This window comes from Tenrec ecaudatus, chromosome 1, assembly GCF_050624435.1.
Source record: "Tenrec ecaudatus isolate mTenEca1 chromosome 1, mTenEca1.hap1, whole genome shotgun sequence".
In the NCBI taxonomy this organism is placed as follows: domain Eukaryota; kingdom Metazoa; phylum Chordata; class Mammalia; order Afrosoricida; family Tenrecidae; genus Tenrec; species Tenrec ecaudatus.
The window spans coordinates 36104665-36121129 of record NC_134530.1 but is presented as its reverse complement, the minus strand read 5'-3'; the positions used below and the strand labels follow the sequence as shown (position 1 = coordinate 36121129).

General features: G+C 50.8%; 1 protein-coding gene across 1 annotated transcript in view; it reads right to left on the bottom strand.

The window, feature by feature from the left end:
- TNFRSF8 (TNF receptor superfamily member 8) overlaps nt 1-15034 on the bottom strand; it is a 79983-nt gene extending 64949 nt beyond the window's left edge. The window contains exons 1-2 of the mRNA XM_075560495.1: nt 14966-15034; nt 1927-2014 (exon numbers count right to left, since the gene is read on the bottom strand). Of these exons, the coding sequence (XP_075416610.1) occupies nt 1927-2014; nt 14966-15034 (157 nt within the window). The remainder of the gene's footprint in view (nt 1-1926; nt 2015-14965) is intronic.
- Between the last annotated feature and the right edge of the window lie 1431 nt (nt 15035-16465).

Below are 16465 nucleotides of genomic sequence, written 5' to 3'. Positions count from 1 at the left end.
GGATGCATGGATAAAGAAGAGGGATGCATGGATGCATGGATAAAGAATGGATGGATGCATGGATGGATGGATAAAGAATGGAGGGATGGATGGATGCATGGATAAAGAAGAGGGATGCATGGATAAAGAATGGAGGAATGGATGGATGCATGGATGGATGATAAAGAATGGAGGGATGGATGGATGCATGGATAAAGAAGAGGGATGCATGGATAAAGAATGGAGGGATGGATGGATACATGGATGGATGGATAAAGAATGGAGGGATGGATGCATGCATGGATAAAGAAGAGGGATGCATGGATGCATGGATAAAGAATGGAGGGATGGATGGATGCATGCATGGATGGGGGATGGGATGAAAAGGTGATCAGTAAGACTGGGAAGGGGAAGAAAAAGAGCTGGGTGAGGGAATGAATGACAGAGAAGAAGAAGTGGGGTTGGCCCAGAATGTGAACGGGTGGGTGGAGGGACCCAGCTAGTTCATCACCAAAGTCCTAAGTCCTGGGGGGGAAGAATGGAGACGTCCCTGGTCTAATCAGTACTAACATCTTAGTAAAAGTGATAAAAGTCCAATAAGGTTCGACTTCCCCAACAAGAGCCACTTTAGTGGTTTGTAGAAACAGAAGACATCCAACTACCCCCCAAAATGTTTCCCTCTGCGCTTCGGCGGCTTGGTCTGCATCCTGCGGCACAGCAGCAAGGCCACAGGTCTAGAAGCAGGCTGTGCCCCACCCCGCCCCAGTCGCACACCTACATGTCACCAGGGACAGGCATCAAGTCTTCATTTGTCACATGGGCCTGCCATCACCTGCAGACATCAGGGCTGGGGCACTTGATGAGCTCCTCCTAACGACTCCCACTCACCCACTGACCTGCCCTCCTCTGAGCACTGTGGTCATTGTCGTGAACCGTTGCCTACAGTGACGTCCTTACATCCTTTGCTGGCATAACTAACATCTTCTCTCCCCTGCGGTCATGCCTGGTCCAGGAGTCAGAGCCCATGGTGTCTTTACGCTTGGATTTGCCTTGGAACTTGTGACAATAACCACCGATGATCGAAATGCCTCATGACCCCGTTCTACTTCCTCCCCGCTCAACCCTGAGCATCCCTTCAAAATGGGAAGAAGAAGGTTCATCCCTGGCCTGGAAGCGTTTCCTGCAGGAACAGATCACTGTGCTAGGGGTGGCCCAGCACTCCAGGAAGCGAGCTCTGGGCAGGGAGGGCAGTCCTTGAAAGATCTCTAGGCCTGGCAACCCTGGGACAAGCACATGTTTGGGCTGGAGCAGACAAGGACTGCAAACGGGCTTTCAGAAGTGCAGGGCGGGCCAGGGGTATGGATAGTCCAGACCTGGCTCCGTCCCCAGCTAGCTCCATTTTCCAGCTCTTTGACCTTGGGCACGTGGCTTAACCTTTCTAAGCCCCCTTCTAGGTCCTCAGGTGCAAAATGGGAATAATACAGAGAGACATTGTCAAGCATCATGGAGGTCCAATGGTTAAGTCGGGCAGCTCAAACCCACCACCAGCTTCACAGAGGAAGGAAGTGGGGATGTGCTCACATAAAGATTTCAGCCTAGGAAACCCTCTGGGGAAACTCTATTCTGTCCTACAGGGTCCCTCGACGATGTCACGTGTGCACAGGTCTTGTGTACTGTCAATTCAATGACAGGAAAAGCCAAACTGTGCCGAGAGGTCCCTTTGCCCCTCGTGGCAACTACAAATCCATTCTCTTGATTTCCAACCACCCTACCCATTCAAAAGCGAGTTTCTAGAGTCTGTGGCGTTGGGGAAGGACTTCAGAAACCTTTCATTCAGCCACGCCAAGGATGCTATTGGCTCCCATCTTCCCTGCTCCCCAGTTCTCCAGAAGGTTGTGACTTAAAGACAAAACCACCCCTTGTCCTACCCCCAGAACCCCTGCTCACCGGAGGGGCAGCGGTAACAGCACTTCCTGAGAGTCTTGTTATAGAAGTGGCTGGGGCTCCCATCACAGGTGTCCTTGGAAGCTCGATCCTGTAGAGCCAGAAAAGACAAGAGCTGGTGAGGTCAGAAAGTCCCCCGGCATCCCGTGTCCCCTACACCTCCAGCCCCAGGAAGCCTGATCTGCACTAGATATTGGATGTCAAAGCCAGACCTGAGCCGAACTGTAGGCTATAGAAGAGAAATCAAGACCGGGCCTCCACATTTCCCATCTTCCTCCAACCTAGTCCTCGTGGGCTTCCAGCAAGGTGGCAAATGAGGCAGACATGCCACAAAGACCATCTTCAACAAAGACACGAGAGACCAGATGAATCAGATACACGTGATAATCCTGGAACCCTGAGCTTTGGAGGAAGATGGAGAAGTGGATTGAATACCAATTTGGGGGAGAAGCTAAACCAAATTAACTGGGGAGGAAACAGACAGCAAACTGCTGGCTGGCTAGACACTGTGCAGCTGATTTGAACTTCTGCACGCGGCATTCCATCCAGACAAGAGTCTGGCACCTTGGTGACTGGCAACAAGAAAGGTGGGATCCTCCCTTGTTCTCCACCCTCCGCTGGTGACCCAAACTTGTCCAGCCCCATCCTCTTCCACCTAGCAAGTGGTGACACCTCCTCACCACTCCAGCTCCCCAACCGCGTCTAGCCCCTTCTCTGCCTGAAGTCAGAGGCATGCCCTTACAGATTGGGTGTCAGGTGTATCACATCAGGTATGAGAGCTCTGTCTCATCAGACCAGCAGAAGATGCAGTGCTCCATCCCTGGCCACTCCAAAATGGACAAGAACGTCCATTACCACTGCCCTGCCCCCAGCTGCCCTCTGGGCCCAAAAGTATTCCTTCTGGGAGCAAGCACCCTGACTTCAGCCACCATCTGAGCGGACATGAGCTACATCCGAATCAAGTTCCCTGACCCCTGGCTATATCTAGGAACTCCACCTAGGACTAATTTTGTTGATTGTAATTTTTCTTTCTTTTTAAAATCTTCCCTTGTTTATATTTTTCTTTCCCTTTTTTCTCCTCGGTGATTTTTTTCTTGCCACTGTTTGCCTGCTTTCCCTCAGTTGTTTTTCTTTTTCGATGTTGTGTTTTGTTCTCTCTCTATATATCTGTTGCCTTTGTTTTTTCACACCGCACAAGAGCCAACAATCATGTCCACATGGCTCCACCACACCAAGACGTCCTGAAGTCCCACCTAGTGGGTACTCTTTTACTATCTGATCAGCAGCCAACACCAACCAAAGCCACCGTCAACAGTGCCACACAAACAGGGCTCAAAGCACATCACACCTACTCACATTCTCATCGTACTCATCAAGAAACAGACGGTGAGTGCCCAACAACACACCAACATACCACCATCCATTCAGTGCAGAACACGACCCTACAATGTCTATGGGAGGCCTGATTACCTAGTGGTTAAGGGTTGGGCAACTAACTGCAAGGTCAGCAGGATGGGCCCACCAGCTGCTCTACAGGAGAAAGATGAGGCTTTCTACTCCCGGAAAGAGTTCCAGTCTCGGAAACCCACAGGGGAAGTTCGTTCGACGCTGTCCTATCGGGTTACTCCGAGTCAGAATGGACTCGAGGGCGGTGAGTAAGACAACGTCGGGGGAAAAAGACCATTTCAGTTCAGACGAAGCAACAAGATAGAATGACTCAACCAAGTGACCAGAAGTTCTTTCTGAGGAAGAAGTGGCATTGAACTACCTGACACGGAATTCAAAGGAATGCTATTTGGGTAGTTTCAATGGGTTAAGAGAAAGATTGCAAAACTACAGATGAAATCAAGCAAAACTTCGAAAATACTTTAGAAGAATTCAGGGAAACACTATAAGAGCAACCTGACTAAATAAATGGAAATTAGAAACCATATGAAAATGATCAGATAGAAATCCAGAAAATTAATATGAAGATTTCAGAAATGAATACATTGAAAAGTTAAAGAAATATCATCGAATCAATGGGAAACCAAACAACTGAGTTTAAAGACAAATCTCTCAATACTAATTTGCTAGATGAACAATCAGAAAAAAGAGTTGGAAAAAATTTTTACAGAAAGCCTAAGAATTATATGGGATACCATCAAGAGGATAACTCACAAGTGATCAGAATTCCAGAACAGGAAGAACCCCCTCCCCCAAAAGCAGGAAATTGTCAGAGGTGCTTGAAGAAAACATCCCTAACATCATGAAAGATGAAACCCAAGAAGCCGACCGAATCCCAAACAGAATAACCTCGATGGAAAATCATCAGAACCCATCATAATTACACTTCCAAAAACCAAACACAGAGAAAGAATCCTAAGACAGACCAGCTCATGAAAATGAAAAGATACTTAGACTAAGACTAAGCTCTGATTTCTTAGCAGAAACCAAGCAGTCAAGAAGGCAAGGGGGTGGCATAGATAAAACTCTGAAAGACACAAAATGGCCAACCAAGAATGCTGCACCTATCAAGATTGTTCTTAAAATATGATGGTGAAAATAGGGCATTTTGAGATAAACAGAAATTAAAGGAATTTGTAAAAACCAGACAAACATTTCAAGAAATGCTAAAGGGAGTTCATCAGCTAGAAGACCAAAAATAGCAGACCAAAACCTGAGATTAACAAATATGACAACGTCCCTCAGAGCTCAACCCAGATATAGAAGAATCGAACGTAAAAAACAACAAAAAAAACTAACAACGCTAAAAATAGAGACGAGAGATATAAATTTGTAAGGAAAACAATTACAAAGTAAAAAGAGGGGATGGAGATACTGTAGTCACGGAACTTCCAAATAGAGAGAACCCAAGTGAATTTCAAGAACTTCGGCGAAGAGGAGGGCGATACACCATATGAGGGAGGTTGCAGGGACGACACTGAAAAGAGTCCATGAATTAAAGGTGACAGAGGGGACAGTGTTGTGTACACAATCCTGCAATAACTTCTCTACATGTAGATGCATGGATAGACATGCAGGCTCATGGGGGTGGAAGGACAATGGGAGCAAACCCATAAATGTGTACAGAGATTTGACAGCATATTTGTACCTAGATACTTACCTTTGTGATAGCCATACCCATGAATGAAACATAGCACCCGGGGGCAAAGTTATAAAAAAAACAAACTTCTTAGATGTAAGCACACCCCGTGAGACAATGAGTGACTGGGTCTGAGGGCTCCAGACCAAAGTCTCAGGGGACACCAAGATCAATGAGCATACATGACATAGTTCACAGAGACACGGTTCTAAATCCTCTTGTGGTTAGTAGCAACTGGGGTCTTAAAAGCTTGTGAGCTGCCGTCTCAGGGGCAGCTACCGGTCTCTCTCTGTCCAGAGGAAAAAAGAGTGATGTGTAAACACTCATCCAATAGACTAAATGGACCGAGCGAACATCAGTCTCCACGACCTTGAGATCAAGAGCTCTAGACGGTGTCTGGCTACTACCAAGTGCGCTGAAAGGGATCACAATAGATGGAAGTCCTGGGTAGAGTGAACGAAAAATGGGCGACCAAACTCAAAATAGTGAAAGCACTGGGGCTTTGTCATTAGAGGCTGGTGGAGCCCCTGAATCCATGGCCCTTGGTCACCCTTCAGGTCTGGACTGGAACTCAAGTCTGTGAGTCGGTTTTCAGCCAAATGGGCAGCTCTACCCGGGAAACAATAACACTACTGAGGTGTAAGCATTTTGAATAATTGACCTCTGGGATCAAGGGGGCAGCTTGTGCCCAAGGACAAACTTCTGAAGGGAGCGTGGAGACAGGAAGCACGGGGAGCAGGCGGGATGCACTGAATGGAGTGCAATGGATGAGATGAAACAAAGTAACAAAGTGTGTATGAATCCTTGACTGTAGAGCGGCTGATGTGCTCTGCTGATTCACAATTAAAACTCCAAAAAGAAAATGCTGCTCCTCTTTCTTCTTTCTTCTGCAGTGGCGTCGATATCAACTCCAGCCTTGAGGTCAAAACCTTGGCACCTTCCCTGACCCTCTCTTTCGCTCATAGACTTCTGTAGCCCACCAGCAAATCCTCGTGTCCCCTCCCGGACAGCACCCCAGTCCGGTCGCCATCTGTTCTCACTTGGCTTAATCCAGTTAAACCTGGTTTGTGTAAATGTTTGATAAACCTGTTTGTTGAAACCTAACAGCCATACAGAAAAGTGTACAATCCCTTGGATCTTTTTTTTTTTTTCTTTCAGTGTGAACACACAATACAACCAGAACCCAGATCGAGACAGAAAGCATCCCCAGCCCCCAACCCTGCCACGCCTCCCTTTGGCTCCTTCCCACTCACTCCCCTAAGTAGTACTCACGGACCTAGTGTCCACCCTATAAACTTGTTTTGTGGGTTTTAACTTTACAGTGGAACCACACAATCCAGTCTCTTGCAACTGGTGATTTTTATTCAACTTTATATTGTGGAATTGTCCACACAGGAGCAAATAGCAGGAGCTCATCAACTGCGTAAATCTCATTTTCTGTTCTTCTTTTGATAAACATTTAGCTTGTTTCCCACTTGTACTTATTATGTACAGTGCTGCTAGGAACAGTCCTATCCACACATATTGGTGCACAAATGGACACCATTCTTGTACAGATATAAGAAGTGGAGTTCCTGGGTCAGGAGGTATGGGTATGCTCAGCTTTGATAGATTCTCCAGTTTTCCAAAGTAATTGTACCAAGTGACATGTCGCTGCATTGTATGAGAGTTCCAGTTACTCCACATTGCTATCAACACTTGGTAGTATCAATTTTTAAAAATTTACCCTCCTGGACGTCGGACAGGGCAAGCTATGACAAAATAATTTATAAATTATCAAGGGCTCATGAGGGAGGGGGAGCAGGGAGGGAGGGGGAAAAAAGAGGACCTGATGCAAAGGGTTTAAGTGGAGAGCAAATGCTTTGAGAATGACGAGGGCAATGAATATACAAATGTGCTTTACACAATTGATGTTATGTATGGATTGTGATAAGAATTGTATGATCCCCTAATAAAACGTTTTTTTTTTTAATTACCCTCCTGAAGTCGTTACTCCCGTTACTGTTTCTGAGGGGTTTCTCCATCCTGAGTCCCTTAAATTGAAAGCTCTGGTCTATTCACATGTATGTATGCCAGACTGGTTGGCTGATAGCAATGATGGGGAAATCCCCCTCAAGAGGGACAAATACCAGGATTGTAGGTGAAGGGATGGAAGGGGTGGTGTAAGATATGCATAAGCAACATACATAATACATTAAGGGTTCTCGAGAGTGGCAGGGTAGGGCGGCCAGGGAGGAAAAAAAGAGGAACTGATATCAAGGGGCTCAAGAAGAAAGATAATGTTTTGAAGTTGTTGATGGCAATATTTGTATATATCTGCTTAACAGAATGGATGTATGGACTTCTATTTAAGAGCCCCCAATAAAAGGATTTAGTAATCAAAAATTAGCCATTTAATTGGTTGTGGTATAGCAATATCTCCTTGTTGTTTTTTTATTTGTATTTCTCTGGTGAGCAACGACTCACTGCCATCGAATCGATTCTGACTCACAGCGACCGTGGGAAGGAGGAACAGCACCCCATCTCCATGTCCTCAGTATCAAGAAGGGGCCTGGCGCAATGGCTTGGCTTCAAGGAAGAAGGCAAGGACCTGCCTTGCATGTTCAGCAAACACAAAGGAAGCCAATCAGGCTGGAAGAGGGGTAAATAGGGCACCGATTACATTGGTCTGTTGCTGTCATGCCTGAGACATCGCCACATGAGCTTGAGATAATATGGCATGACACCAGTCACATGGCATTTGTGTGTCTCCTTTCTCGTGTCATCTGGAGCCCAAAGCCTTGATTGAGGGTGTCTTCTTCCACCCAGCAGGTTCTCCTTCCTCTCGAGCTCTTGGGGGCCTCTCCAGAGGGCAGGGATCTGCCCAGACAATCCAGGAGTCTCCTTGAATCCCAGCATCTCGTCCAAAGCATGCATAGAGGGTGGCCAGGGGTACAGGATTTGAATATGAGGAACCTTCTGGTCACTGGCCGGGGTTTCCTGCCCTGCTTGCCTTTCATGTAACGGACAACCTGAGGATCCTTAGGTGTTGTGGCCCCAGGTCCCAATCTGCCAGGCTCTGCAGCTGGCTTGGGAGGAGCTGACTGCTCCACCCTCCATCTCCTGGTCTGACACCCTTGTCAGTGGAGGGGAGGGATAGGGTGTGGGGGTGCAGAGAAAACCAGGGAACCCACAGTATTGCTCACACACTTCCCTGAGCCTGGCCTGCTTTCACACATCTGCACTCCACCCAAGGCCATGTGAGATGGGGAAACTGCAAGGTCAGAGAGGTAGACTCACTGGCCCAAGGTCACACAGCAACTCAGTGTAGAAAGGAGCTTCAAACCTCACCATGTCCCCAATTCTCTCCCCCAAACTGCCCATCTTGAAAATGAACAGATCCAAGGCACCGAGCAGGACACTGCATCACATCTGTGATCTTCGTACAAAACACAGTCCAGACCTAACCCTGATGAGACCTCAGACAGACACAAACCAAGGGACTTCCTACACAACAGCAGGTTGGTGTTGTTGTGTTTTGCTGTGTTAAGTGAGTTATCTGACTTTTTTTATAGAGTTGCGGAAGTGGGGACTCTCCAAACACCCCAGAAATGTTGATGCTTGAAAGACAAAGAAAGTGGAGGACGATTTCAGGTCAAAGGAGATGAAGGAGTTATGGTCAATGCCTGGATCGGACCTTGAATAGAAAGGAAGGGAAAGTTTGCTCTATGGAAGCAGTGGGATAACAGGTAAAATTGGAATGTGGACTTTGGTCATCTTACTAAACACCCAGGATTTGGTTGTTTGTTAAGAGATGACCTTGTTGCTGTGCAAACACACTGTGGTGTTCAGGGTGGATGCACACAGGGTCTGCAGCCAACTAGCAAATGGTTCACTAACCCAAAATAGCAATCTAGTACACACCTTGCCAAAGCCGGAACCTGTGAAGGCGATAACCTGTCAGAGAGGGAAATCCCAAATATTTTCCACTAAAAAAAGTGGTAAAACTAGGGATGTGAATAGACATGCTAAGTGGACTCATGCAGATGTAGTTAGACTAAAACTTAACACTGTATCATTTGTTCTCCCTTAAACAATTTTTTAATTTTAATGTATTTTTAATTGGGAGTGAATACATATATCAGATCACTCCATAGTTCAATCACGTCAAGCAGTATTGTGCAATTGCTACCACAATCTGTTTCCAAACATTCTTTTTCTTCCTGGACTCCTTGACATGGCCTCCCTTCTACTTCCCCCACCCCCAACCTCCCACTGTAAACCCCACCCCCGCCCCCAAACCCTCATTCCACTAGCCGTCCCTAGGGATCATCAATCCTGGGTTTCATATACCGAGAGACAGAAAGACAAATGGCACAACTTCCAGAGGGTGACCTCATTGACATAACACCTGAGGTAAACACTAATACAAACAAGCAGAAATACAGAAAACCAGATCAGGTCCAGCGTGCATGAGAGGCGGGATCAACCGACAAAGTTCTAACTGTTCAAGTCAAGCTGATTAGTAACCGCTCTCCTTCCATTCCTCAATTGTGGATCGCGGGCGCTCACTGGTAGCTTATTTCTTACGTAGCTCCCCCTGCCATCCGTAGCCTTCTGTAAACTGGATTCTCACAATTTAGACTCTGATACTAGTCCCTCCTTCGATTTCGGATTATATGATGTATGATCCTTTGGTGACTGATGATGGTGTGCTTCTTCCATGTGGACTTAGCGGACATCTCAGATGACCGCTTGTTTAGAGACAAGCCTGTAAGACTCAGACGCTACCTTATCTGATAGCCAGGCACCATCTAATCTCTTGAACACATTTTGCTATGGCACCCCTATCTTCTGAGCACTGAGCAGAGTCATGGGGTAAGAACTAATTGTTTTTGAGTAGGAGCTAGGATTTAGTGCAAGCCCAAACCCATTGTTTATTTGATTGCTTGATTTTTTTAAATCTGCTTTTGGCTCCCTGTGTTAATTTATGGTATAGAGTCATATCAATGATTCCACTGGGGCATAACAATCTTCCATTTATATTGTCTTTGATTAGTCCCTGGTACTAATCTTTCAACGCCCTGTTGAGATGGGCCTATTGGGCCTATGTGGGCTAACTCCAAAGTACCTGCATGTTCTCCCTTTGGATCCATTTTAAATTGGTTCTGGTTTTTAATATTTCCTGCTTGCTTTTCAATGGAGGTCTTTCTGTTTTATGTGGGTGTTTTGCTTTTGCGTGGGTACGTGCGTCTGTAGATGGAATCCAGGGTGGGTAAGTCTGTAGAGACAGGACCTGGGTGAAGAGCGTTTAGGGTAGGGGGAGAAGCACGGCCAGGGTCCACTGAGAGCAAGGATGGCAGGGTTTGTCTCATATCCGTTGGACGTGCCGTCAGGAGAGACCAGTCCCTGGAGAAGGACATCGTGCCCGGTAAAGTAAAGGGGCAGCGACCACGAGGCAGGCTCTCAAGGGATGCGTTAACACCGCGGCTGGAACAATGCGCTCAAGCACGGGAGCCGCTGTGAGGACGGTGCAGGGCTGGACAGGCCTTCGTCTGCTGCGCCTGTGGTCACGATGGGTCAGAACTGACTCGATGGCCCCTAAGGACCACCGCATCCGGGTGACCGCTGGGGAGGGGACAGGGACGTGGGGAGCTATGGAGCACACGAAAGAAGGAAATGTTCTGAAACCGACGGCGGTGGTGATTATACAGCTCTTTTCGCTTTGATTATGCCACTGAGTTGTGTGATCTGTGAACTGTGTGTCAATAAAATGGATTTTTTAAAAGTAGGAAGACCGTGTTCAAGGCAGGAAACGTGTGAGAGTCGAAAGGCCAAGGCCGAGCTGTCGCGTTCCAGCCTCTCGGGTTCCCCTGTAGGAAGCGGAGCTCGCAGACAGAGGGACAGAGCAAGGGTGCAACCCCCTCCCCCCATGTGACCGATGGAGACTCGGGGGTCGGCAGCCCTTTCAACAACAGGGATTCTGTGTAAATGACAGGAGCGGGCGGAGCACCATTTGCTACCAGGGACCTTGACCTTCCTGAGGTCCCAGATCCGGTGGGACCCCGGTGTCAGAGGGCCACCCCAGGTCAGCCATCAGCTCCGAGAGGGGAGAAATAAGGGCCTGGGGGGCAGGGCGGCGGATTCTGTTCCCTGTGATCCCACAGGGTGGCTAGGACTTGGAATTGACGTGACAGCAGTGGGGTGGGTTTGGGTTTGGTTCCCGGTGGTACTCAGGGAGGAGCGGGGAAGTCCCCTAACCCTGACATGGCCTGGGCCCCAGGTCACTCCAGCTATTCCCAGAGGTGTAAACAAGACAGCTCAACCCCACAGCCAACCCCACCCCAGAGTTCCCAGGCTACTCGGACTAGCCTTCTCTGCTGGGGACATGGGGGAATTTGTTTTGGGAATTGGGTTTTGTTTTCTGCCTGTAATGTCAACGTCTTACAAACACCCAGAAGATGGGGTCCTTTCGATGCAGAGTTGTTGTTGGAAAGTCATGAAAATAGCACCTACTGAACACAGTGACCCCACAAGACATGGGGCCGTGGGAGCTGGGCCCCAGGCGGCGAAGAGCCCTGGCCATGGTGACACTGTGGAATGGGGTCAGGATCTGAAGCCAGGTCAGCTGATCCTTGCCCACTCCAGTCTGCACGCAGTACATCAAGGTTGCATCCAAGGGAGACCCGGCCCAGCTTCCCAGCATTCTCCAGCCCTGAAACTGGAGAGGACTAGCTCGCAGGCCCATCGGTGGTCCCCCAAAACCAGGCCGGTCACCTTCCCCCGCCCAGACATCCTCACTGCCATCTCCCTCATCTACCCAGTGTGCTCCATTGTCCCCACTTCCCATCCACACGGGACTTCGGCCCGTTAACCACAGCATCCTCCACATCTTGGGCACCGCCCACGGGTGGCAAACGCCCAAGTTCCCACTGGCCCCGGGTCCCAGTCCTGCCTCTGATATCACTGGGAAGTCAGAAAGATGGCTGGGACCGTGTGCTGGCCTCCACCCGGGAAGGGAGGGCGTCCAGAGAGGAGGGAGTGGGAGGGGGAAGCCCCAAGATCTGGACGGGGGCTTTTGGGTGGGGTTCCCCAACAGGTTTGAGGCAAAGTGAAGTGTCCCCCAGGGTGGCGGTCTGTGCAACCCAGAGGCCGGTGGTCCAACCTTAGTGGCCCCAGGACAGAGTGACCCAAACACTACCGTGCCTAAGCTGTCTACTTTCAGCTGCGTCTGGTTTTCCCTGCAAGACCTGGTGCATTTCCCTTTCAAAAAGCCCGCTGGCTCAGCTGGGAGACCGGGTGGTGCAGTGGTTAGACTGTGGACTGCTAACCAAAAGGTCCACGATTGGCTCCCACCAGCCGCTCCTCAGCAGAAAGCCGTTTTGGTCACTACCCTAAGGACATGCAGCCTCACAAGCCTGAAGGAGCAGCTCTCCTCTGTCCCGGATGGCCACAGAGTCGGGATCAACTTCCTCACCCCTGGGGGAGCCCAAGTCTAGGGCTGGCATGGGGGGTGGGGGAAGAAGAGGAAGGGGTCAGATCAAACACACAAGTCCCCCAGAGGCCAGAACTGAGCAGAGAGGGACGGGGAGGGAAAGCTTGTATCCACTGGGGTCTCCACTTCTGTGTGCTCTTACACCTTATTACTCCAGGGCGGGGAGGGGGGTTCCCTAAAACTACAGCAATTGGCCTTGCCTGGGGAGCTTGCAGTCAGAACCTGCATTTGAATAAGATGCCCCTTCCCCTCCTCGGGAGTCATGTGCACATTTCCGTCTGAGAAGAGGTGGCCCAGCAGAAGCTGAGCCTGAAGAAGAAGCTGCCAGTGCTTTGGAAGGGAAAAGCCATTTCTGAAAGTGTCGACAACGGCTGGGTCGGTGTGACCAGCACCGTGTTGGACAGGTGGGGAAAGCGAGGCGCGCGGGAGTCAAGACGCTGGAAGTTGCACACCTCCACAGCCCCCCGAGATGAAGCCCGGAGGCCCTGGCTGGAAGGAACCCCAGGAACACAGGAGCACCTTCTCCGAGATGGAGTTGGAAAATGAGCAGTCTGTCCATCGGGGTGAAGAAGAGGGTCGGGGGCCCGTTGTTGCAGACTAGTGGTCCCTAAAGATGTCCCCATCCCAATCCCCAGGACTCGTGAATCTATCCGGTGATGTGGCAAACGGGAATGAAGCTTGCGGATAGAAATCCATTTGCTGATCTAATGGTCACAAAGAGACGGGCCTGGATTCCCCAGATGAGTCTGGTGTGATCACAGGGTCCTTTCACGGGAGTCGGGGTGGAGTGGGGGGATAGCAGGGAGGGGCAGAGCAGGTCAGAGATACGGGGTGCTGCTGGCTTGGATGATGGAGGGAAGAGGCCTTGGGCCCTAGAGATGCTGGGAAGGGTGGGGGAAAGGTACTCTGGAGAAACCGATGGAGCAGGAAGGAATGCAGCCTTGGCGGTGCTTGATTCGACCCGGTGAGACCGTGTCCGGCTGCTGAGCTCTAGAGCAAGGAAGGGCTCCCCTGTGGTGGTGCGGGACACAGGATGGCTGCTTCCGGGGTAGTCTGTGTCCGAAAAGGAACTGGGGGATCCCGCAGTGAGCAGCCAACACTTAACCCTCTGCGCCACCAAGACTCCTTTGCTGAGTGACAGAACCATGATACGTTTGTCGGAAGGCAGGCCTGGTGATGTACTTCTGAAAGATCACAGCCTTGAAGACCCCCGTGGGCAGTTCCACTCTGCACTCTGGAGCCACCAGGAGTTGGAAACAACGAGGAGCATGTGGGACTAAGAGAAGTCAGGACTTGGAGACGGAAGAGCAGCCTACATCGTCTCGGTGCATCCAGCATAATCACTTCTGGCCTTAGAGGGCAGGGAGGGGGCCAGAGTCAGAGCGTGTGGGTAGAAGCAGAAGACGGCGAGAGAGGGCAAGCCTTCTGAGGGTGCTGTGCTACTGGCGTTGAAGATGGAGGAAGGGGCCACAAGCCCAGGGAACCAGGCAGCCTCCAGGCTTTGGAAAAGACAAGGACCAGCTTCTCCTGGAGTGTCCAGAAGGAACTCGGTCCTGCTGGCTCAGTGCAGCTGTCTGCCTCCAGCTGTCTACACCAAGAAGCGTGAGTCCCCTGAAGCCTCTACGTTTGTGATAATGTGTTACAGCAGCGAAGCCCTGCTAGGAAGTGACACAGCACGTGAAGTAGCAAACGGGGACAAATGAAAGCGCACACAGAAACGCACAGGGGAAGTTCTACCCTGCCCTCCCTCCAGGGTCGCTCTGGGTCGGCATGAACTCCACGGCCGTGAGTTGGGGGTTTTTCTTTGGGTTTTTTGCCCTTGAGTTGCAATGAACCAGCAAGAGAACACGGTGGCCAACAGACTATGGGGTCTTGGGCTGCAGGGTAGCAACCGTGAGGACACTTGTGATGCCCTGGGAATTCTACAGAGACTCACACCTGCTGGCAGCCCCACATGCCAACTTCCACCACCCACGTGCATACATACATACTATGTACATACACCCATGCACTTGAACATGTGCAACACAGAAGTGGGCATTCCCTCCCTAATCCTGATCTGTTCTTTGCTGTTTTCACCTCCAGAAACGGCCCCACCATTCATTCCCACCGAGGCCTGATCCCTAATTCCCTTGGAATACCTGCACTTACACCCACTCCATCTGCAGGGCCTGTCTCCAAACGCCACCACCCTAGGCCAGGCCTCCTCCTCGCTCCCCAGGACCCCACAGTAGCCTAGCCTCCCACACCCATCCTGATGCCCCCGCAGACCACCATCCAAACAACAGCCAGGGGGAAGCCTAAAGCGTGTGATCACCCCCCCCCCAGCCAAAACACTTCTCACCACAATCCACAAAGTCTGCACTGTCCACCGACCTCTCGACTGCCCTCGTCCACTCGCCCACTCACTCCGGCCACACCGGCCTCTTCCTGTTCTTCCACCTCCCCCAGGCTTGGCCTCTGCTCTGGGCCTCTCCGCTCACTGTGTACGTCACCTTCTCAGGGAGGCTGCCCTCAGGGAACAGGCTGCCCCGCCCACTCCCCACCGCCATCATGTCGCACTGTTTCGTATCTGCCACCCAACTCTGCCCAAAGCTTCCAGAACAGTCCTTGGCACACAGTTGTTGCTTCCACAAAACCAAACTCGCTGCCATCGAGTCCGTGCAGACTCATGGTAATCCCCGGTGAGTTCCCAAGACTGTCACTTTAGAGGAGCGGAAAGCCCAATCTTTCTCCCCAGGGGCTGCTGATGGTTTTGAACTGCCAGCCATTTAGATCGCAACACAACGCGTAAATGGCACAGCCCCAGGGCTCCCTACAGCGGTTGCTTAGTGACCATCCAACGGATCCCTTCGCATGGTGCCCCCGGGTGTGCAGAACAGAATGGTCCCATGGGGTGTTCAATGCTGTGGCCTTTCAAAAGAAGCCCACCGCCACTGTTTCCCAAGTTCCCTCTGAATGGGTTTCAGCCCCTAGCCTTCCCGTTAGTCTTCCAGCCCTCTGTGCCCTGCCCAGGACTCCTGGGACCCCAGTCAGTGCTTGACACCCGTTGGTGGAATTAGTGAGCAAACGTCTAGTTTACAAGGGCCGGGAACCCATGCTGCAGGAGAAGTACCAGGTGGGCAGCCTCGTGCCCGTGCCCGGCTGGGCCACGTCACTTCGGGCAGCGGTGCTGCGCTCTTCCCGTCACAGAGAGGTACTTCTGAGAAAGAGCGACCCGGCTTGCTGTGTGGAACCCCAGCGGCTGGGAGCTGGAACTGCTAAGGAAAGGCTTCCATGCTGTAGCATTCAGTGCATCCTCCAGAGCCTTCGACCCAGCGGAGCCCAGGCCCCAGTGGCACGAATAGTTTCCCCTCAACTACTGGCCATGCTGTCGCAGAAGAAAGGTCTGACTCTGCCCTCCCCACCCCCGAGAGCAGCTTTCCTGAGTCAGAATCAACTGAATGACCTGAGTTTGGGGTGCTGTTTGTTGGTTGTGTGCTTTTTTCACAATCAGTGCTAACTCAGGATGCGTTTCGGGAGGGTGTGAGCACCCTCCCTGCCACTAGAGGAAGGCAAGCAGACTGGGGGATGCGAAGGGAGGACAGGGTGGAGCTAGTGGCCCCAGTGGAGGCCTGCCTGGCACAGGACCACAACGCCCAGAAGAGGAGCTGGATGGATCCTTCTCCAGGAGTTAGGCACTCGATGAGCTCGCTGAACTCAGCGGTGTATAAAGAGCCCCTCCCACCAGCGAGCCCCAAACCCCCCTGGACACCCAGTGGTTTTGTACCATAGACAGCAAAGATTAGGAAGCAGTCCCCAGCCCCACCAGCAGCCAATGCTTAGAGGTGGGGGAGGGAGAGAGGGGGCCTTGGAGAATGGGAAGTTCCCACCCGCAGCGGGTTGGTGGTTCTTTTAGTTTGGACATTACGCACTTCTGGTCTGGGGCCCACCTGGCCTGAGTTCTGCTTGGCCCCTGACCAGTCCCTGGGTCTGTAAGCAAG